Here is a 15,618-nt window from a genome sequence, read left to right as displayed (position 1 = left end):
ATCTCTTGTATGATTTTTAAAAAATTAAAAAAAAGTGCCCTAATGCTGCCTTGGCACATATCAGTTTAATTGTGCCTCTCCTCGGAGATGAACATTAAAAGGGAAACTTCTGATTGATCTGGATATGAAAGGATCCTTAGGGTGGATATGGGGACCAGCTGCGGACCACTGTGTGGTAAAAACAAATCTAATATGCAATATCTCCCCTGGCAGATTTGGAACATAAACTGGGTGGTGCACTTAACGAAGATTAACGTAGAGTGTATGACTGGACTTTGAAGAAGGAGTGACATAGCTTGGCCGTAAATTAAAGAGATTAACTTGATGCTTCTTCACATACTACAGAGGTCAAAGTGGGTTTAAGATCATATAGAGACATCAAGTAAATAGATTCCCTATGAATGCTATAACATTCTATTATGTGTAGCTACTGCATCCCCAATTCGCTACTGAAAAGTCTCTGAAGAGCAAAGCAGCATGAGTAACCAATGAAAAACAATAAATTATAACATCTTTGTGACTGCTCGCTGTCAAACCACTGACTTGCAGCATTGTACACCTGGAATTTTGGAAATTGATTAAATCTAATGAATCTGTAATGGTTATATTTTTTCTCATCGCCTTATGGTAAATGAAAGGAGAGAAAAAACAGAATCCATAAATCGAGGGGTTTAAAGAAAATGACCTATACGGTTAGTGTAGAAGAAAAAGCTCCGCTCTCACCTGCGTAGCGCAGTGGGGCGTCTTTGTCCAGGGCGATAAGTGGAGGGTCCAGAAGTACTTTGTCGTCATTTTCTGTTACGATGCCATGATACGTTGTCTCGATCCATGGCTTGTGCTTATTAACTATAGAAGAGAGAAAGAGACAAAATTAGCTCCCATGCATTTTCATAAGAAAAACATACAAGGTTTTGAAGCACCTGATTCAGGGACAGAGGTAAAAGCCTTAGGGCAAATTAAAAGTAGAGCGGCCTGACCCGATACTTGAAACTATAGGACTACTGTGGGTCGTTCTCCCAATCATCTAGTCCTGAACTGGCACACTTGAAGACATTCCAGTAATCAGCCAGCCTTCAAGCACAGGATTCTCTAAACACCTTCAGCTGGGCAGAGATACTGAGAGAGACCGAGACACAGAGCTATCCCTCAGACTACACAGACCCACAAAGAATTTAAAAACAAATCCAATTTTGATATACTCCCACATCTATTAGGTGAAAAACCACAGTAGCAAGATTTGTCACCGGTTGCCACAAGAAAAGGGTAACCAGTGAAGTAAACACCATTATAAATACAAACTATATTTATGTCTATTTATTTCCCCTTTCGTAATTCAACTGTTTGCACATTGTTACAAGACCGTACATAACCAGTAATAACATTTAGAATGTCTCAGTTCTTTTGAAACGTTTTCAAATGTAATATTTACTGTTAATTTCTGATTGTTTATGCCACTTTTATTTATTAACAATTCAACTTGCTTTGAAATGTAAACATGTTGTTTCGCATGCCAATAAAGCCCTTTGAATTAAGAGAGCAAGAGCACATTGGGCTCCAACAATGTACCTTAAATTAAAACGTTCACTCAGTCACAAGTTAAAGTCTTTGTTTTAGACTGCACCTTGCCTCCTGGGAGTTTCTACCACCCACCTACACCTCCGTCATGGCCCCGTAAACAAAGCCTGCTCAAGCTTGGCTACACAATTCATGTATTTTTCTGAAAGATATCAATGCATACATACACAATTGCGCAAAGGCACTTTAGAGGTGCTGACACAGTTTCTTCCAGTTGAAGTCAAATTCTTCAGCAAAGAGCACCAAAGCCAGGTGGGGGTGCACCGCTCATTGCCCGCTTATGCCAAGTAATGGTAGGGGAAACATTGACTCAGCCACACTAAGTGGATGAGGTTTGACAGCATTGTCATCGGGCCAATGACTCCTGCAGCTTGAGTCCCAGCAGAAACTGTGTGGACCAGCAGTCTGGCTCATTAGAGCTTTGTGCTCAAGTCTGTTGGCCCGGGACACGGCCCCAGCTGCAGACAGGATTCACTTTTAGCTGGCGGCTGCAGAAAAAGCTGCAGTGAGTGACACATTTGGGCTGGATTACAAACATGTGTTGATGCGAGCAAGGGATAGTGGAATTGCACTCTCAAAGTAAATATGGAGCCACTCCTGAATCAGAAGAGTGACTCGCTAGGTGTTGGTGATGTCAACATGGGGCATGATAAGAAATACGGTAAGCTGACCAGGCATTTGTTGTCTGTTGGAATCCTGAGAGTGGTAATAGATGAATTGATCTGACAGGAAGATGGCAAAATAAGGAACTCAAAACAATATACAAGGTACCCCTTGTATATATATCCTCACTACTCTTACTTTACTGCTGCTCTTAAATAAATCAAAAATCTCAATGTTTTTTTTTTTTTTTTTTTAACTTATCTATTTTTTCAAAACTGTAAACTGTCTGTTTAAGGGCTTGTAAGTAAGCATTTCACTAAGGTTGTATTTGGCGCATTTGACAAATACAATTTTATGTTGAACTAAAGTTCAAGTGTCCTGACCTCAGAATGACCCCTTGAGCCAGTCTTGTGGTTACATTCTGCTTATAGTAAAAACTTAATCAAAGAACCAAATCATAGGTTGCCCATAAAAGATAAACAAACCAAACACTATGCTTCTTTTCAAGGTAGTTCAAAGTAGCAGTTTATCTATACCTCGTGAAACTGTGTCTAGAGGATCATGAAAGCCTGGAAGTTACATCTACCTACCTACATTTTGCATGTGGCCAAGACTGGCAAATCCCATTAGCCATCTAAAATTTAACAATTTTTATTTTACATTTTCTCCTGTGCAAACATTTGGTTGTGTTTAGTAAATTGTGGAATGGTTAACAACTAGAGGTCGACCGATTATGATTTTTCAACACCGGTACCGACAATTACAACAATACTGAATGAACACTTATTTTAACTTAATATAATACATCAATAAAATCAATTTAGCCTCAAATAAATAATGAAACATGTTCAATTTGGTTTAAATAATGTAAAAACAAAGTGTTGGAGAAGAAAGTAAAAGTGCAATATGTGCCATGTAATAAAGCTAACGTTTTAGTTCCTTGCTCAGAACATGAGAACATATGAAAGCTGGTGGTTCCTTTTAACATGAATCTTCAATATTCCCAGGTAAGAAGTTTTAGGTTGTAGTTATTATAGGAATTATAGGACTATTTCTCTCTATACCATTTGCATTTCATATACCTTCGAATATTGGATGTTCTTATAGGCACTTTAGTATTGCCAGTGTAACAGTATAGCTTCCATCCCTCTACTCGCCCCTACCTAGGCTCGAACCAGGAACACATCGACAACAGCCACCCTCGAAGCAGCGTTACCCATGCAGAGCAAGGGGAACAACTACTCCAAGTCTCAGAGCGAGTGATGTTTGAAACGCTATTAGCGCGCACCCCACTAACTAGCTAGCCATTTCACATCGGTTACACCAGCCTAATCTCGGGAGTTGATAGGACTTGAAGTCATAAACAGCACAATGCTTGAAGCATTGCGAAGAGCTGCTGGCAAAACGCACAAAAGTGCTGTTTGAATGAATACTTACGAGCATGCTGGTGCCTACCATTGCTCAGTCAGACTGCTCTATCAAATTATAGACTTAATTATAACATAATAACACACAGAAATACGAGCCTTTGGTCATTAATATGGTCAAATCCGGAAACTATCATTTCGAAAACAAACCGTTCCGTATATTATGTAAATAAATAAAGTCTAAATATTGCTGTTACATTGCACAACCTTCAATGTTATGTCATAATTACATAAAATTCTGGAAAATTAGTTTGCAATGAGCCAGGCGGTCCAAACTGTTGCATATACCCTGACTCTGTGTGCAATGAACGCAGGAGAAGTGACAATTTCACCTGGTTATTATTGCCTGCTAACCTTTCTTTTAGCAAAATATGCAGGTTAAAAAATATGTACTTCTGTGTATTGACTTTAAGAAAGGCATTGATGTTTATGGTTAGGTACACATTGGAGCAACGACAGTCCTTTTTCGCGAATGCGCACGCTTCGATTATATGTAACGAAGGACACGCTAGATAAACTAGTAATATCATCAGCCAAAGTAACAAAGCCGACCATCAGCAAGGGCATTGAAGATGAAACCTGGCTGGGTCTTTCAGCATGACAATGATCCCAAACACACGAAGTAGTGGCTTCGTAAGATGCATTTCAAGGTCCTGGAGTGGCCTAGCCAGTCTCCAGATCTCAACCCCATAGAAAATATTTGGAGGGAGTTGAAAGTCCATGTTGCCCAGCAACAGCCCCAAAACATCACTGCTCTAGATGGAGGAATGGGCCAAAATACCAGCAACAGTGTGTGAAAACATTGTGATGACTTACAGAAAACGTTTGACCTCTGTCATTGCCAACAAAGGGTATATGACAAAGTATTGAGATAAACTTTTGTTATTGACCATTAAAAAACCTACAATGTGATTTTCTGGATTTTTTTTCTCATTTTGTCTGTCATAGTTGAAGTGTACCTATGATGAAAATTACAGGCCTCTCATCTTTCTAAGTGGGAGAACTTGCACAATTGGTGGCTGACTAAATACTTTTTTGCCCCACCGTATATGGATGACGTGATAGTAAAAATAATATTTTACAAAGTGACATGATATAATTTAACACATTAGTCTATCCTGTCATATCATCATGGCTACTTAGTTGTACTTAATTATTCAAGTTATTCCAAAGTTGTAGCCTACATGTCTTTTATGTAATCCGGAGGTACACTACATGACCAGAAGTATGTGGACACCACTTCAAATTAGTGGATTCGGCTATTTCAGCCACACCCGTTGCTGACAGGTGTATAATATTGAGCACACGGCCATAGACAAACATTGACAGTAGATCAGGCCATGCTGAAGAGCTCAGTGACTTTCAATGTGGCACAGTCATAGGATGCCATCATTCCAACAAGTCAGTTTATCCAATTTCTGCCCTGCTATAGCTGTCCTGCTGTTATTGTGAAGTGGAAATGTCTAGGAGCAACAATGGCTCAGCCGCAAAGTGGTAGGCCACACAAGCTCACAGAACAGGACCGCTGAAGCCCGTAGCGCTTAAAAAACATCTGCCCTCAGTTGCAACACTCACTACTGAGTTCCAAACTGCCTCTGGAAGCAATGTCAGCACAAAAACTGCTCTTCGGGAGCTTCGTGAAATGGGTTTCCATGGCCGAGCAAACGCACACAAGCCGAAAATCACCATGAGCAATGCCAAGTGTCAGCTGGAGTGGTGTAAAGCTCGCCGCAGTTGCACTCTGGGACAGTGGAGATGACAGGGTGATTAACAAAAGGTTAAGCTGTGTTTCAATATATTTCACTTGTGATTTCATGAATATTAATATTTTCTAGTAATATTTATGTCCGTTGCGTTATGCTAATTAGTGTCAGTTGATGACAATTCTCCCGGATCCGAGACGGGTAGATCCAAGAGGTTAAAAAAGGAACCATCAGCTTTCATATGTCCTCATTGCACTTTTACTTTCTCCTCCAACACGGTTTTTGTATTATTTAAACCACATTGAACATGTTACATTATTTATTTGAGACTAAATGTATATTTTATACATAAGTATTATATTAAGTTAAAATAAAAGTGTTCATTCAGTATTGTTGTAGCTCTCATTATTACAAGTATATATACAAAAAAATAATTCAAGTAATAAATAAATAAATTTCAATTATTATTATACATTTTATTTATTTTTAATTTTTTTATTTTTAAATCGGCCAATGAATCGTTATCGGCTTTTTTTGGTCCTCCATTAAATCAGTATCGTTAAGGGTGTTGAAAAATCATAATCGGTCGACCTCTAATAATACTGACCCATGTTGACTCCATTACTTCCTACAGTTGTGTCAAGTTGGCTGGATGTCCTTTGTTGAGTGTGAAAAACCCAGCAGCATTGCAGATCTTCATATAAATCAGTACGCCTGGCACCTTCTACCATACCCAGTTCAAAAAGGCACAGAAATATTTTGTCTTGCCAATTCATCAATTCGCAATTGTCTTATGGCTTAAAATCCTTTTTTTAACCCCTCCTCCCCTTCATCTACACTAACAAGTGACATCAATAAGTGATCATAGCTTTCACCTGGACTCACCTGGTCAGTCTAATCTAAATATATGGCTCTGGGAAACCTAATGGGGTTTTTGAAGAATCAGAATGGATGGAGCACCGAAAACACCTTAACAGCATGTCTCACATGACCTGAAGTGTGGTGGTTGTCTATAGACAGATTGCAAGACCAGACTACCTCGATAAGCTGCTTTAAGTCTCCACAGAATCTCAACCCAACAGAGGGATAAATTTAGGTCACATCCGTGGGCATGCTGCTTTTCCAATGATCAACCACACCATAACTTGGGACAGCCTAATTTGAGTGTCCTAACTACATGGGATAGATAACCTTATATATCACAGCACTACGCCATTCTTTCTATTATGTGGAGCACTACTGCTATCAAATTAATTATAGATGTCTTGTGTAAACAACTATAGTGTTTCTCCTGGGTAAACTTGTTTTTCACTTCAACAATATAACATAATTTCACTTCATCAGCTGGGACAGAATGTACAAACCAGCAAGCAATCTACCCTATTTGCCAGCCCACTGGTACAGATACAGCAGAACATGGTCATTCACAAGCTAACCATCTCTGGTAGTGTTATTGAACATTGTATGAAGTTGCTCTGCAATGTGTGAGAGACATGAGTCATACATGTGAAAGGGTCATGTGGTGACTGACAGTGAGATGAGATAGTAATTGCCTGAATAAAGAACAACAAAATACTGAGTATTGCTCACAATCCATCAAACCACCCTACAGCTAGACTAGAGTAAAAAGAAAAGAGATTGAGGTTAGGATTTTTTTATATTCAGGGGTTACTATTTCAGCCAAGAGTGAGAAAGTCAAAGGAGACTCTTTCCCCTCTAAACAAGTGGCAACCTAAAATGTGGGAACATTCCCTCTGAAAACATGCCATGACTCTCCACGCTATGTCATTGAAAACTAGTTTCAATCTTACACACACACACACACACACACACACACACACACACACACACACACACACACACACACACACACACACACACACACACACACACACACACACACACACACACCTTCTATAAAATGTACAAAGGCTAAAACAATCCTATTTAAAGTGTGAAATTCAACACATCATTTAGTGCACGCCATGTGAAATTGATGTTAAGCCCCTTAAAAATCACCTGATTTACTTAAAAGGCACATCCAGGTATGACATGGCATGGGACATGTGGGGGGGGGTGGACCTTTACTCTTTTCTCCTCCATTGTTTGTACAAGCAAGGGGGAGGTCAATTACACAAATTAGACTATCAGAGCAACTCCTCGAATGGCCCATTTCTTGAAGTCTGAATTTTTGTCTAAGGGGCGGTGAACTAATTGATGTAACCACTGTTTCCTTCCTCCTCATTAGGATATGCGACTGAGAACGAGATTTGGGTCTTGGGGGTGTGCTTTGATGTGGGTGTCTCTTGAGTGTTCGCACGTGGGAAGCGTTTGCACATTCACTCTGACAAAACAGTACACAGTTACAGTCCCTCACCCTTCTAGATAACTTTAAACAGTCTAACTAAGTAATGTGTCTGGAAGTAGCCTAACTTTTTTGGCAATTAGCTTCATCCCACTGCTGTGGGGCCGTGGCAAAATTGGTTGGACTTCGGATAGCCCATCTGTGGGGCTAGTTAGGGACTGTCAATCAATTATCAAAATTATCCCATTTACACTTTGTAGTAAATTTTGACACTATAACAATGTTTCAGGCTCATATCGATGCCACATTGGTTGAAAACGGCCTGAGAATTTGGCTTTTCGGTTCAGTTGCGCTTTAAGTGTGTGTAAATTACTGTATATTTGGGATATTGTTTTAAAAAAGGAAACATTAATCTCTGGAGTTCAAAATCTGTTGTACAGTGGCGGTGAAGATCGACACCATGTGACAGCAAAAACAACATCCAAATTGAGCCCCAATTTGCAGAAATGAGGCAGTTATTTCACTTCCTGATGTTAGCTACTAATTGGACCATTTCAAATTATTTGTGTCTGTAGCCTGCTAGCACTAATGGTTTGTTATTACCACAGAGTTTTAAAACCCAGTTCCAACAGGCCAATACTTCCGGGAATACCTTGCCAAGCAGCTTCAACAGACCAGACTGGGGTTTTGGGTTTGGAAAATCAATGGGAGAAGAGAACAATTATTCCTTCGTTGTTAATTTTTAAAAAGGTTAATCTCAACTTCGATACTTTCTACAGACAGCCAACCGGTTACAGATCACAAGACCTTATGGAGTTTCTCTCATCTTGTGGAGTGTGGAAAGAAAGCCTATTGCATTTTTATTTTTATTCAGATATCAAATCAAAGTTTGTCACGTGCACTGAATACAACAGGTATTACAGTAAAATGCTTACTTACAAGCCCTAACCAACAGTACAACTTAAGTTTAAAAAAAGGTATTAGGTAAACCATTAACAAGTAAAGAAAAGAAAAAACAGTAAAATGACGTGAAAATAACAGTAGCGAGGCTATATACAAGTGGTATACCGGTATAGAATATGCGGGGGCACCGGTTAGTCAGGCTAATTGAGGTAACACGTACATGTACAGTTGAAGTCGGAAGTTTACAAACACTTAAGTTGGAGTCATTAAAACTTGTTTTTCAACCACTCCACAAATTTCTTGTTAACAAACTACAGTTTTGGCAAGTCGGTTAGGACATCTTCTTTGTGCATGACACAAGTAATTTTTCCATCATTTGTTTACAGACAGATTATTTCACTTATAATTCACTGTATCACAATTCCTGTGGGTCAGAAGTTTACATACACTAAGTTGACTGTGCCCTTAAACAGATTGGAAAATTCTAGAAAATTATGTCATGGCTTTAGAAGCTTCTGATGGGCTAATTGACATCATTTGAGTCAATTGGAGGTGTACATGTGGATGTATTTCAAGGCCTACCTTCAAACTCAGTGTCTCTTTGCTTGACATCCTGGGAAAATCAAAAGAAATCAGCCAAGACCTCATAAAAATAAAACAAATTGACCTCCACAAGTCTGGTTCATCCTTGGGAGTAATGTCCAAACTCCTGAAGGTACCATATTCATCTGTACAAACAATAGTATGCAGGTATAAACACCATGGGACCACGCAGCTGTCATACATACTGCTCAGAAAGGAGACACGTTCCATCTCAGAGATTAATGTACTTTGGTGCGAAAAGTGAAAATCAATCCCAGAATAATAGCAAGATGCTGGAGGAAACAGGTACAAAAGTATCTATATCCACAGTAAAACGAGTCCTATATCAACATAACCTGAAAGGCCGCTCAGCAAGGAAGAAGCCACTGCACCAAAACCGCCATAAAAAAAGCCGGACTACGGTTTGCAACTTCACATGGGGATAAAGATCGTACTTTTTGGAGAAAAGTCCTCTGATCTGATGAAACAAAAATAGAACTGTTTGGCCATAATGACCATTGTTATGTTTGGAGAAAAAAGGGGGAAGCAGGCAAGCCGAAGAACACCATCCCAACCGGGAAGCACGGGGGTGGCAGCAGGGGGGAAGCAACATTGAAGCAACATCTCAAGACATCAGTCAGGAAGTTAAAGCTTGGTCGCAAATGAGTCTTCCAAATGGACAATGACCCCAAGCATACTTTCAAAGTTGTGGCAAAAATAGCTTGAGGACAACGAAGTCAAGGTATTGGAGTGGCCATCACAAAGCCATGACCTCAATCCTGTAGACAATTTGTGGGAAGAACTGAAAAAGCATGTGCGAGCAAGGAGGCCAACAAACCAGACTCAGTTACACCAGCTCTGTCAGGAGGAATGGGCCAAATTTCAGCCAACTTATTGTGGGAAGGTTGTGGAAGGCTACCAAAAACCACATTTGACCCAAGTTAAACAATTTAAAGGCAATCCTACCAAATACTAATTGAGTGTATGTAAACTTCTGACCCATGTGATGAAAGAAATAAAAGCTGAAATAAAGTCACTCTACTATTATTCTGACATTTCACATTCTTAAAATAAAGTGGGGATCCGAACTGACCTAAAACTGGGAATTTTTACTTGGATTAAATGTCAGGAATTGTGAAGACCTGAATTTAAATGTATTTGTATGTAAACTTACGACTTCCAACTGTAGATATAGTTAAAGTGACTATGCATAGATGATAAACAGATAGCAGCAGCATAAAGGAGGGGTTGGGGGGAGAGTGGCGGGACACAATACAAATAGTCTGGGTAGCCATTTGATTACCTGTTCATGAGTCTTATGGCTTGGGGGTAAAAGCTGTTGAGAAGCCTAATGGTCCTAGACTTGACGCTCCGGTACCGCTTGCCATGTGGTAGCAGAGAAAACAGTCTATGACTGAGGTCTGACAATTTGTAGGGCCTTCCTCTGATAGCGCCTGGTGTAGAGGTCCTGGATAGCAGGCAGTTTCGCCCCAGTGATGAACTGGGCCGCTCGCACTACCCTTTGTAGTGCCTTGTGGTCGGAGGCCGAGCAGTTGCCGTTTAATGATAATCATGTTTAATGATTTTTCAACGCCGGTACCGATGCAGATTATTGGAGGACCAAAAAAGCTGATACCGATTCAAAAATCGGCCGATTAAAAAAATACATATATTTGTAATAATGACAATTACAACAATACTGAATGAACACTTATTTTAACTTAATATAATACATCAATAAAATCAATTTAGCCTCGTTTAAATAATGTAAAATCAAAGTGTTGGAGAAGAAAGTAAAAGTGCAATATGTGCCATGTAAGAAAGCTAACGTTTCAGTTCCTTGCTCAGAACATGAGAACATATGAAAGCTGGTGGTTCCTTTTAACACGAATCTTCAATATTCCCAGGTAAGAAGTTTTAGGTTGTAGTTATTATAGGAATTATAGGACCATTTCTCTCTACACCATTTGTATTTCATTAACCTTTGACTATTGAATGTTCTTACAGGCACTTTAATATTGCCAGTGTAACAGTAGAGCTTCCATCCCTCTCCTCGCTCCTCCCTGTGCTCGAACCAGCAACACAACGACAACAGCCACCATCGAAGCAGCGTTACACATGCAGAGCAAGAGGAAGAACTACTATAAGGCTCAGAGCGAGTGACGTTTGAAACGCTATTAGCGCGCGCTAACTAGCTAGCCATTTCACTTCGGTTACACCAGCTTCATCTCGGAAGTTGATAGGCTTGAAGTCATAAACAGCGCAATGCTTGACGAAACAATGAAGAGCTGCTGGCAAAACGCACGAAAGTGCTGTTTGAATTAATGTTTACGCGCCTGCTTCTGCCTACCACCGCTCAGTCAGATACTAAGATACTTGTATGCTCAGTCAGATTATACAATGGGGCAAAAAAGTATTTAGTCAGCCACCAATTGTGCAAGTTCCCCCACTTAAAAAGATGAGAGGCCTGTAATTTTCATCATAGGTACACTTCAACGATGACAGACAAAATTAGGAAAGAAATCCAGAAAATCACATTGTAGGATTTTTAATGATTCTATTTGCAAATTATGGAGGAAAATAAGTATTTGGTCAATAACAAAAGATTCTCTCAATGCATTGTTATATACCCTTTGTTGGCAATGTCAAACGTTTTCTGTAAGTCTTCACAAGGTTTTCACACACGGTTGCTGGTATTTTGGCCCATTCCTCCATGCAGATCTCCTCTAGAGCAGTGATGTTTTGGGGCTGTTGCTGGGCAACACGGACTTTCAACTCCCTCCAAAGATTTTCTATGGGGTTGAGATCTGGAGTCTGGCTAGGCCACTCCAGAACCTTGAAATGCTTCTTATGAAGCCACTACTTCGTTGCCCGGGCGGTGTGTTTGGGATCATTGTCATGCTGAAATACCCAATCACGTTTCATCTTCAATGCCCTTGCTGATGGAAGGAGGTTTTCACTCAAAATCTCACGATACCTGGCCCCATTCATTCTTTCCTTTACACAGATCAGTCATCCTAGTCCCTTTGCAGAAAAACAGCCCCAAAGCATGATGTTTCCACCCCCATGCTTCACAGTAGGTATGGTGTTCTTTGGATGCAACTCGGCATTCTTTGTCCTCCAAACACAACAAGTTGAGTTTTTACCAAAAAAAAGTTATATTTTGATTTCATCTGACATTCTCCCAATCTTCTTCTGGATCATCCAAATGCTCTCTAGCAAACTTCAGACGGGCCTGGACATGTATTGGCTTAAGCAGGGGGACACGTCTGGCACTGCAGGATTTGAGTCCCTGGCGGCGTAGTGTGTTACTGATGGTAGGCTTTGTTACTTTGGTCCCAGCTCTCTGCAGGTAATTCACTAGGTCCCCCCGTGTGGTTCTGGGATTTTTGCTCACCGTTCTTGTGGTCATTTTGACCCCACGGGGTGAGATCTTGCGTGGAGCCCCAGATCGAGGGAGATTATCAGTATGTCTTTCATTTCCTAATAATTGCTCCCACAGTTGATTTCTTCAAACCAAGCTGCTTATCTATTGCAGATTCAGTCTTCCCAGCCTGGTGCAGGTCTACAATTTTGTTTCTGGTGTCCTTTGACAGCTCTTTGGTCTTGGCCATAGTGGAGTTTGGAGTGTGACTGTTTGAGGTTGTGGACAGGTGTCTTTTATACTGATAACAAGTTCAAACAGGTGCCATTAATACAGGTAACGAGTGGAGGACAGAGAAGCCTCTTAAAGAAGAAGTTACAGGTCTGTGAGAGCCAGAAATCGTGCTTGTTTGTAAGTGACCAAATACTTATTTTCCACCATAATTTGCAAATAAATTCATTGAAAATCCTACAATGTGATTTTCTGGATTTTTTTTCTCTCATTTTGTCTGTCATAGTTGAAGTGTACCTATGATGAAAATTACAGACCTCTCATCTTTTTAAGTGGGAGAACTTGCACAATTGGTGGCTGACTAAATACTTTTTTTGCCCCACTGCAGGACACGTTAGATCATATCTAGTAAGATCATCAACCATGTGTAGTTAACTAGTGATTATGATTGATTGTTTTTTATAAGTTAAGTTTAATGCTAGCTAGCAACTTACCTTGGTTTACTGCATTCAGTCAGTCTTCTTGTGGAGTGCAACGAGAGAGAGGCAGGTCATTACTGCGTTGGACTAGTTAACTGTCAGGTTGCAAGATTGGTCCCCAGAGCTGACAAGGTGAAAATCTGTCGTTTTGCCCCTGAACGAGGCAGTCAACCCACTGTTCCAAGGACGAAAATAAGAATGTGTTCTTAACTGACTTGCTTAGTTAAATAAAAGGTATATAAAAAATAAAATAAAAAATATTTTTTATGTTTCATTATTATTATTATCAATGTATTTTTTTTTTTTTTTTTAATCGGCACCCAAAAATTCCATTACGATTAATCGGTCGACCTCTACTTTGGAGCGTTGTCTGAATGACCATCGGTTTCTTGGTCACCTTCCTGACCAAGACTCCCTTGATTGCTCAGCTATAGGAAGAATCTTTGTGGTTCCAAACTTCTTCTCATGTGTTCCTGGGAATCTTCAATGCTGCAGACATTTTTTGGTAATCTTCCCCAGATCGGTGCCTAGACACAATCCTGTTTCGGAGCTATACGGACAATTCCTTCGACCTCATGGCTTGGTTTTTGCTCTGACATGCACTGTCAAATATGGGACCTTATATAGACAGGTATGTGCCTTTCAAATCATGTCCAATCTATTGATTTTACCACAGGTGGACCAATCAAGTTTAAGAAACATCTCAAGGATGAACAATGGGGCGGCAGGTAGCCGAGTTGTTGCGCGTTGGACTAGTAACCTTAAGGTTGCAAGATCGAATCACCGAGCTGACAAGGTAAAAATCTGTCATTCTGCCCCTGAACACGGCAGTTAACCCACTGTTCCTAGGCCATCACTGAAAATTTGAATTTGTTCTTAACTGACTTGCCTAGTTAAATATAGATAAAATAAAAGCAATGGTAACAGGAGGCCCTGGAGCTCAATTTCTAGTTTTTCTAGTCTTCTAGCAAAGGGTCAGAATACTACAAACCTGTTCTCTTCGGCATTTGGGGTATTGTGTATAGATTGATGAGGACAGTTGTTTATTTAATCCATTTTAGAATAAGGCTGTAACGTAATTATTTTTTTTTAAAGTCAAGGGGTATGAATACTTTCCGAATGCACTGTACGTACGTATGTACGTATGTACGTATGTACGTATGTATGTATGTATATATATAGTTGTGTGTGTGTGTGTGTGTAAGTAAATTAAATAAAAACACACACCTATTTTATATATTGAGAGAGAAAACGAGTTTCCACTGGTATAAAAGCTTTAACACATGCTCTACTCAGCATTTTTCTAAATCTGCTATTCCCCTAAAAAACTGAGGACAAGCAGAACCCATGACCAAAACATATTGTCTTACTGTTTGTCAGACTTATCTACGTACAAGACGAAGACAATGCAATTGAGGCTAATTAAGTCAAACTAATGGGTCTAGGCCCTAATCATGGAGCCAAACAGATAAGATAATAAAATGGAGGTAAGGAGATGTGGATGGCTTAGAATCATTTAGATATATGTATGATGTGCATGTGTAGGGGTTAACTAACTCGAAGCCAAGAGGGAGGAGGAATTCAGATCCAAACGGCTTGATGTGGCCTTCTGTCTCACAAAAACAAATCAATTTGCTTGCTTCAGCATTCCAGTGCACACTGGAGCACAACGTATTTGCCCTAGAAAGCATTTCACTGCACCTGCGATAATATGCACAAATCTGTGTACACAACCAATAAACTTGGATTTGAAATAGCACAGTCACTTCCAGACAAGGCAATAGCAGTGGGAAAACAGTGCACTAACCTTAGAGCATTCTGTGAGCCAATGCAGCTTGTCCCTGTGGACATAGAGAGCCCTTAGGATGAATCCACTTTAAAGTCGCCCCAGCCCACCACTAATGCACCTGTTATGTGTGATGTCAACTAGAGGTCGACCGATTAATCGGAATGGCCGATTAATTGGGGCCGATTTCAAGTTTTCATAACAATCGGAAATCGGTATTTTTGGACACCAATTTTACACACCTTTATTTAACTAGGCAAGTCAGTTAAGAACACATTCTTATTTTCAATGACGGCCTAGGAACAGTGGATTAACGCTAAGTGTTTCAAACGTAACTCGCTCTGACTTGGAGTAGTTATTCCCCTTGCTCTGCACGGATAACGCTGCTTCGATGGTGGCTGTTGTCGATGTGTTCCTGGTTCGAACCCAGGTAGGGGCGAGGAGAGGGATGGAAGCTATACTGTTACACTGGCAATACTAAAGTGCCTATAAGAACATCCAATATTCGAAGGTATATGAAATGCAAATGGTATAGAGAGAAATAGTCCTATAATTCCTATAATAACTACAACCTAAAACTTCTTACCTGGGAATATTGAAGATTAATGTTAAAAGGAACCACCAGCTTTCATATGTTCTCATGTTCTGAGCAAGGAACTA

At 40.0% G+C, this 15,618-nt stretch overlaps 1 protein-coding gene across 4 annotated transcripts in view; it reads right to left on the bottom strand.

Moving 5' to 3' along the window:
- clstn1 (calsyntenin 1) overlaps positions 1-15,618 on the bottom strand; it is a 68,688-nt gene that overhangs the window by 38,818 nt on the left and 14,252 nt on the right. For all 4 annotated transcript variants that reach the window (XM_035740628.2, XM_035740630.1, XM_035740629.2 and 1 more), the window contains exon 2: positions 724-846. In XM_035740628.2, coding sequence (XP_035596521.1) covers positions 724-846 — 123 coding nt within the window. The remainder of the gene's footprint in view (positions 1-723; positions 847-15,618) is intronic.

Source organism: Oncorhynchus keta, chromosome 28 (assembly GCF_023373465.1).
Source record: "Oncorhynchus keta strain PuntledgeMale-10-30-2019 chromosome 28, Oket_V2, whole genome shotgun sequence".
Lineage (NCBI taxonomy): Eukaryota > Metazoa > Chordata > Actinopteri > Salmoniformes > Salmonidae > Oncorhynchus > Oncorhynchus keta.
The sequence above is the reverse complement of the archived record's forward strand: the minus strand, read 5'-3'. Positions and strand labels throughout refer to the sequence as shown.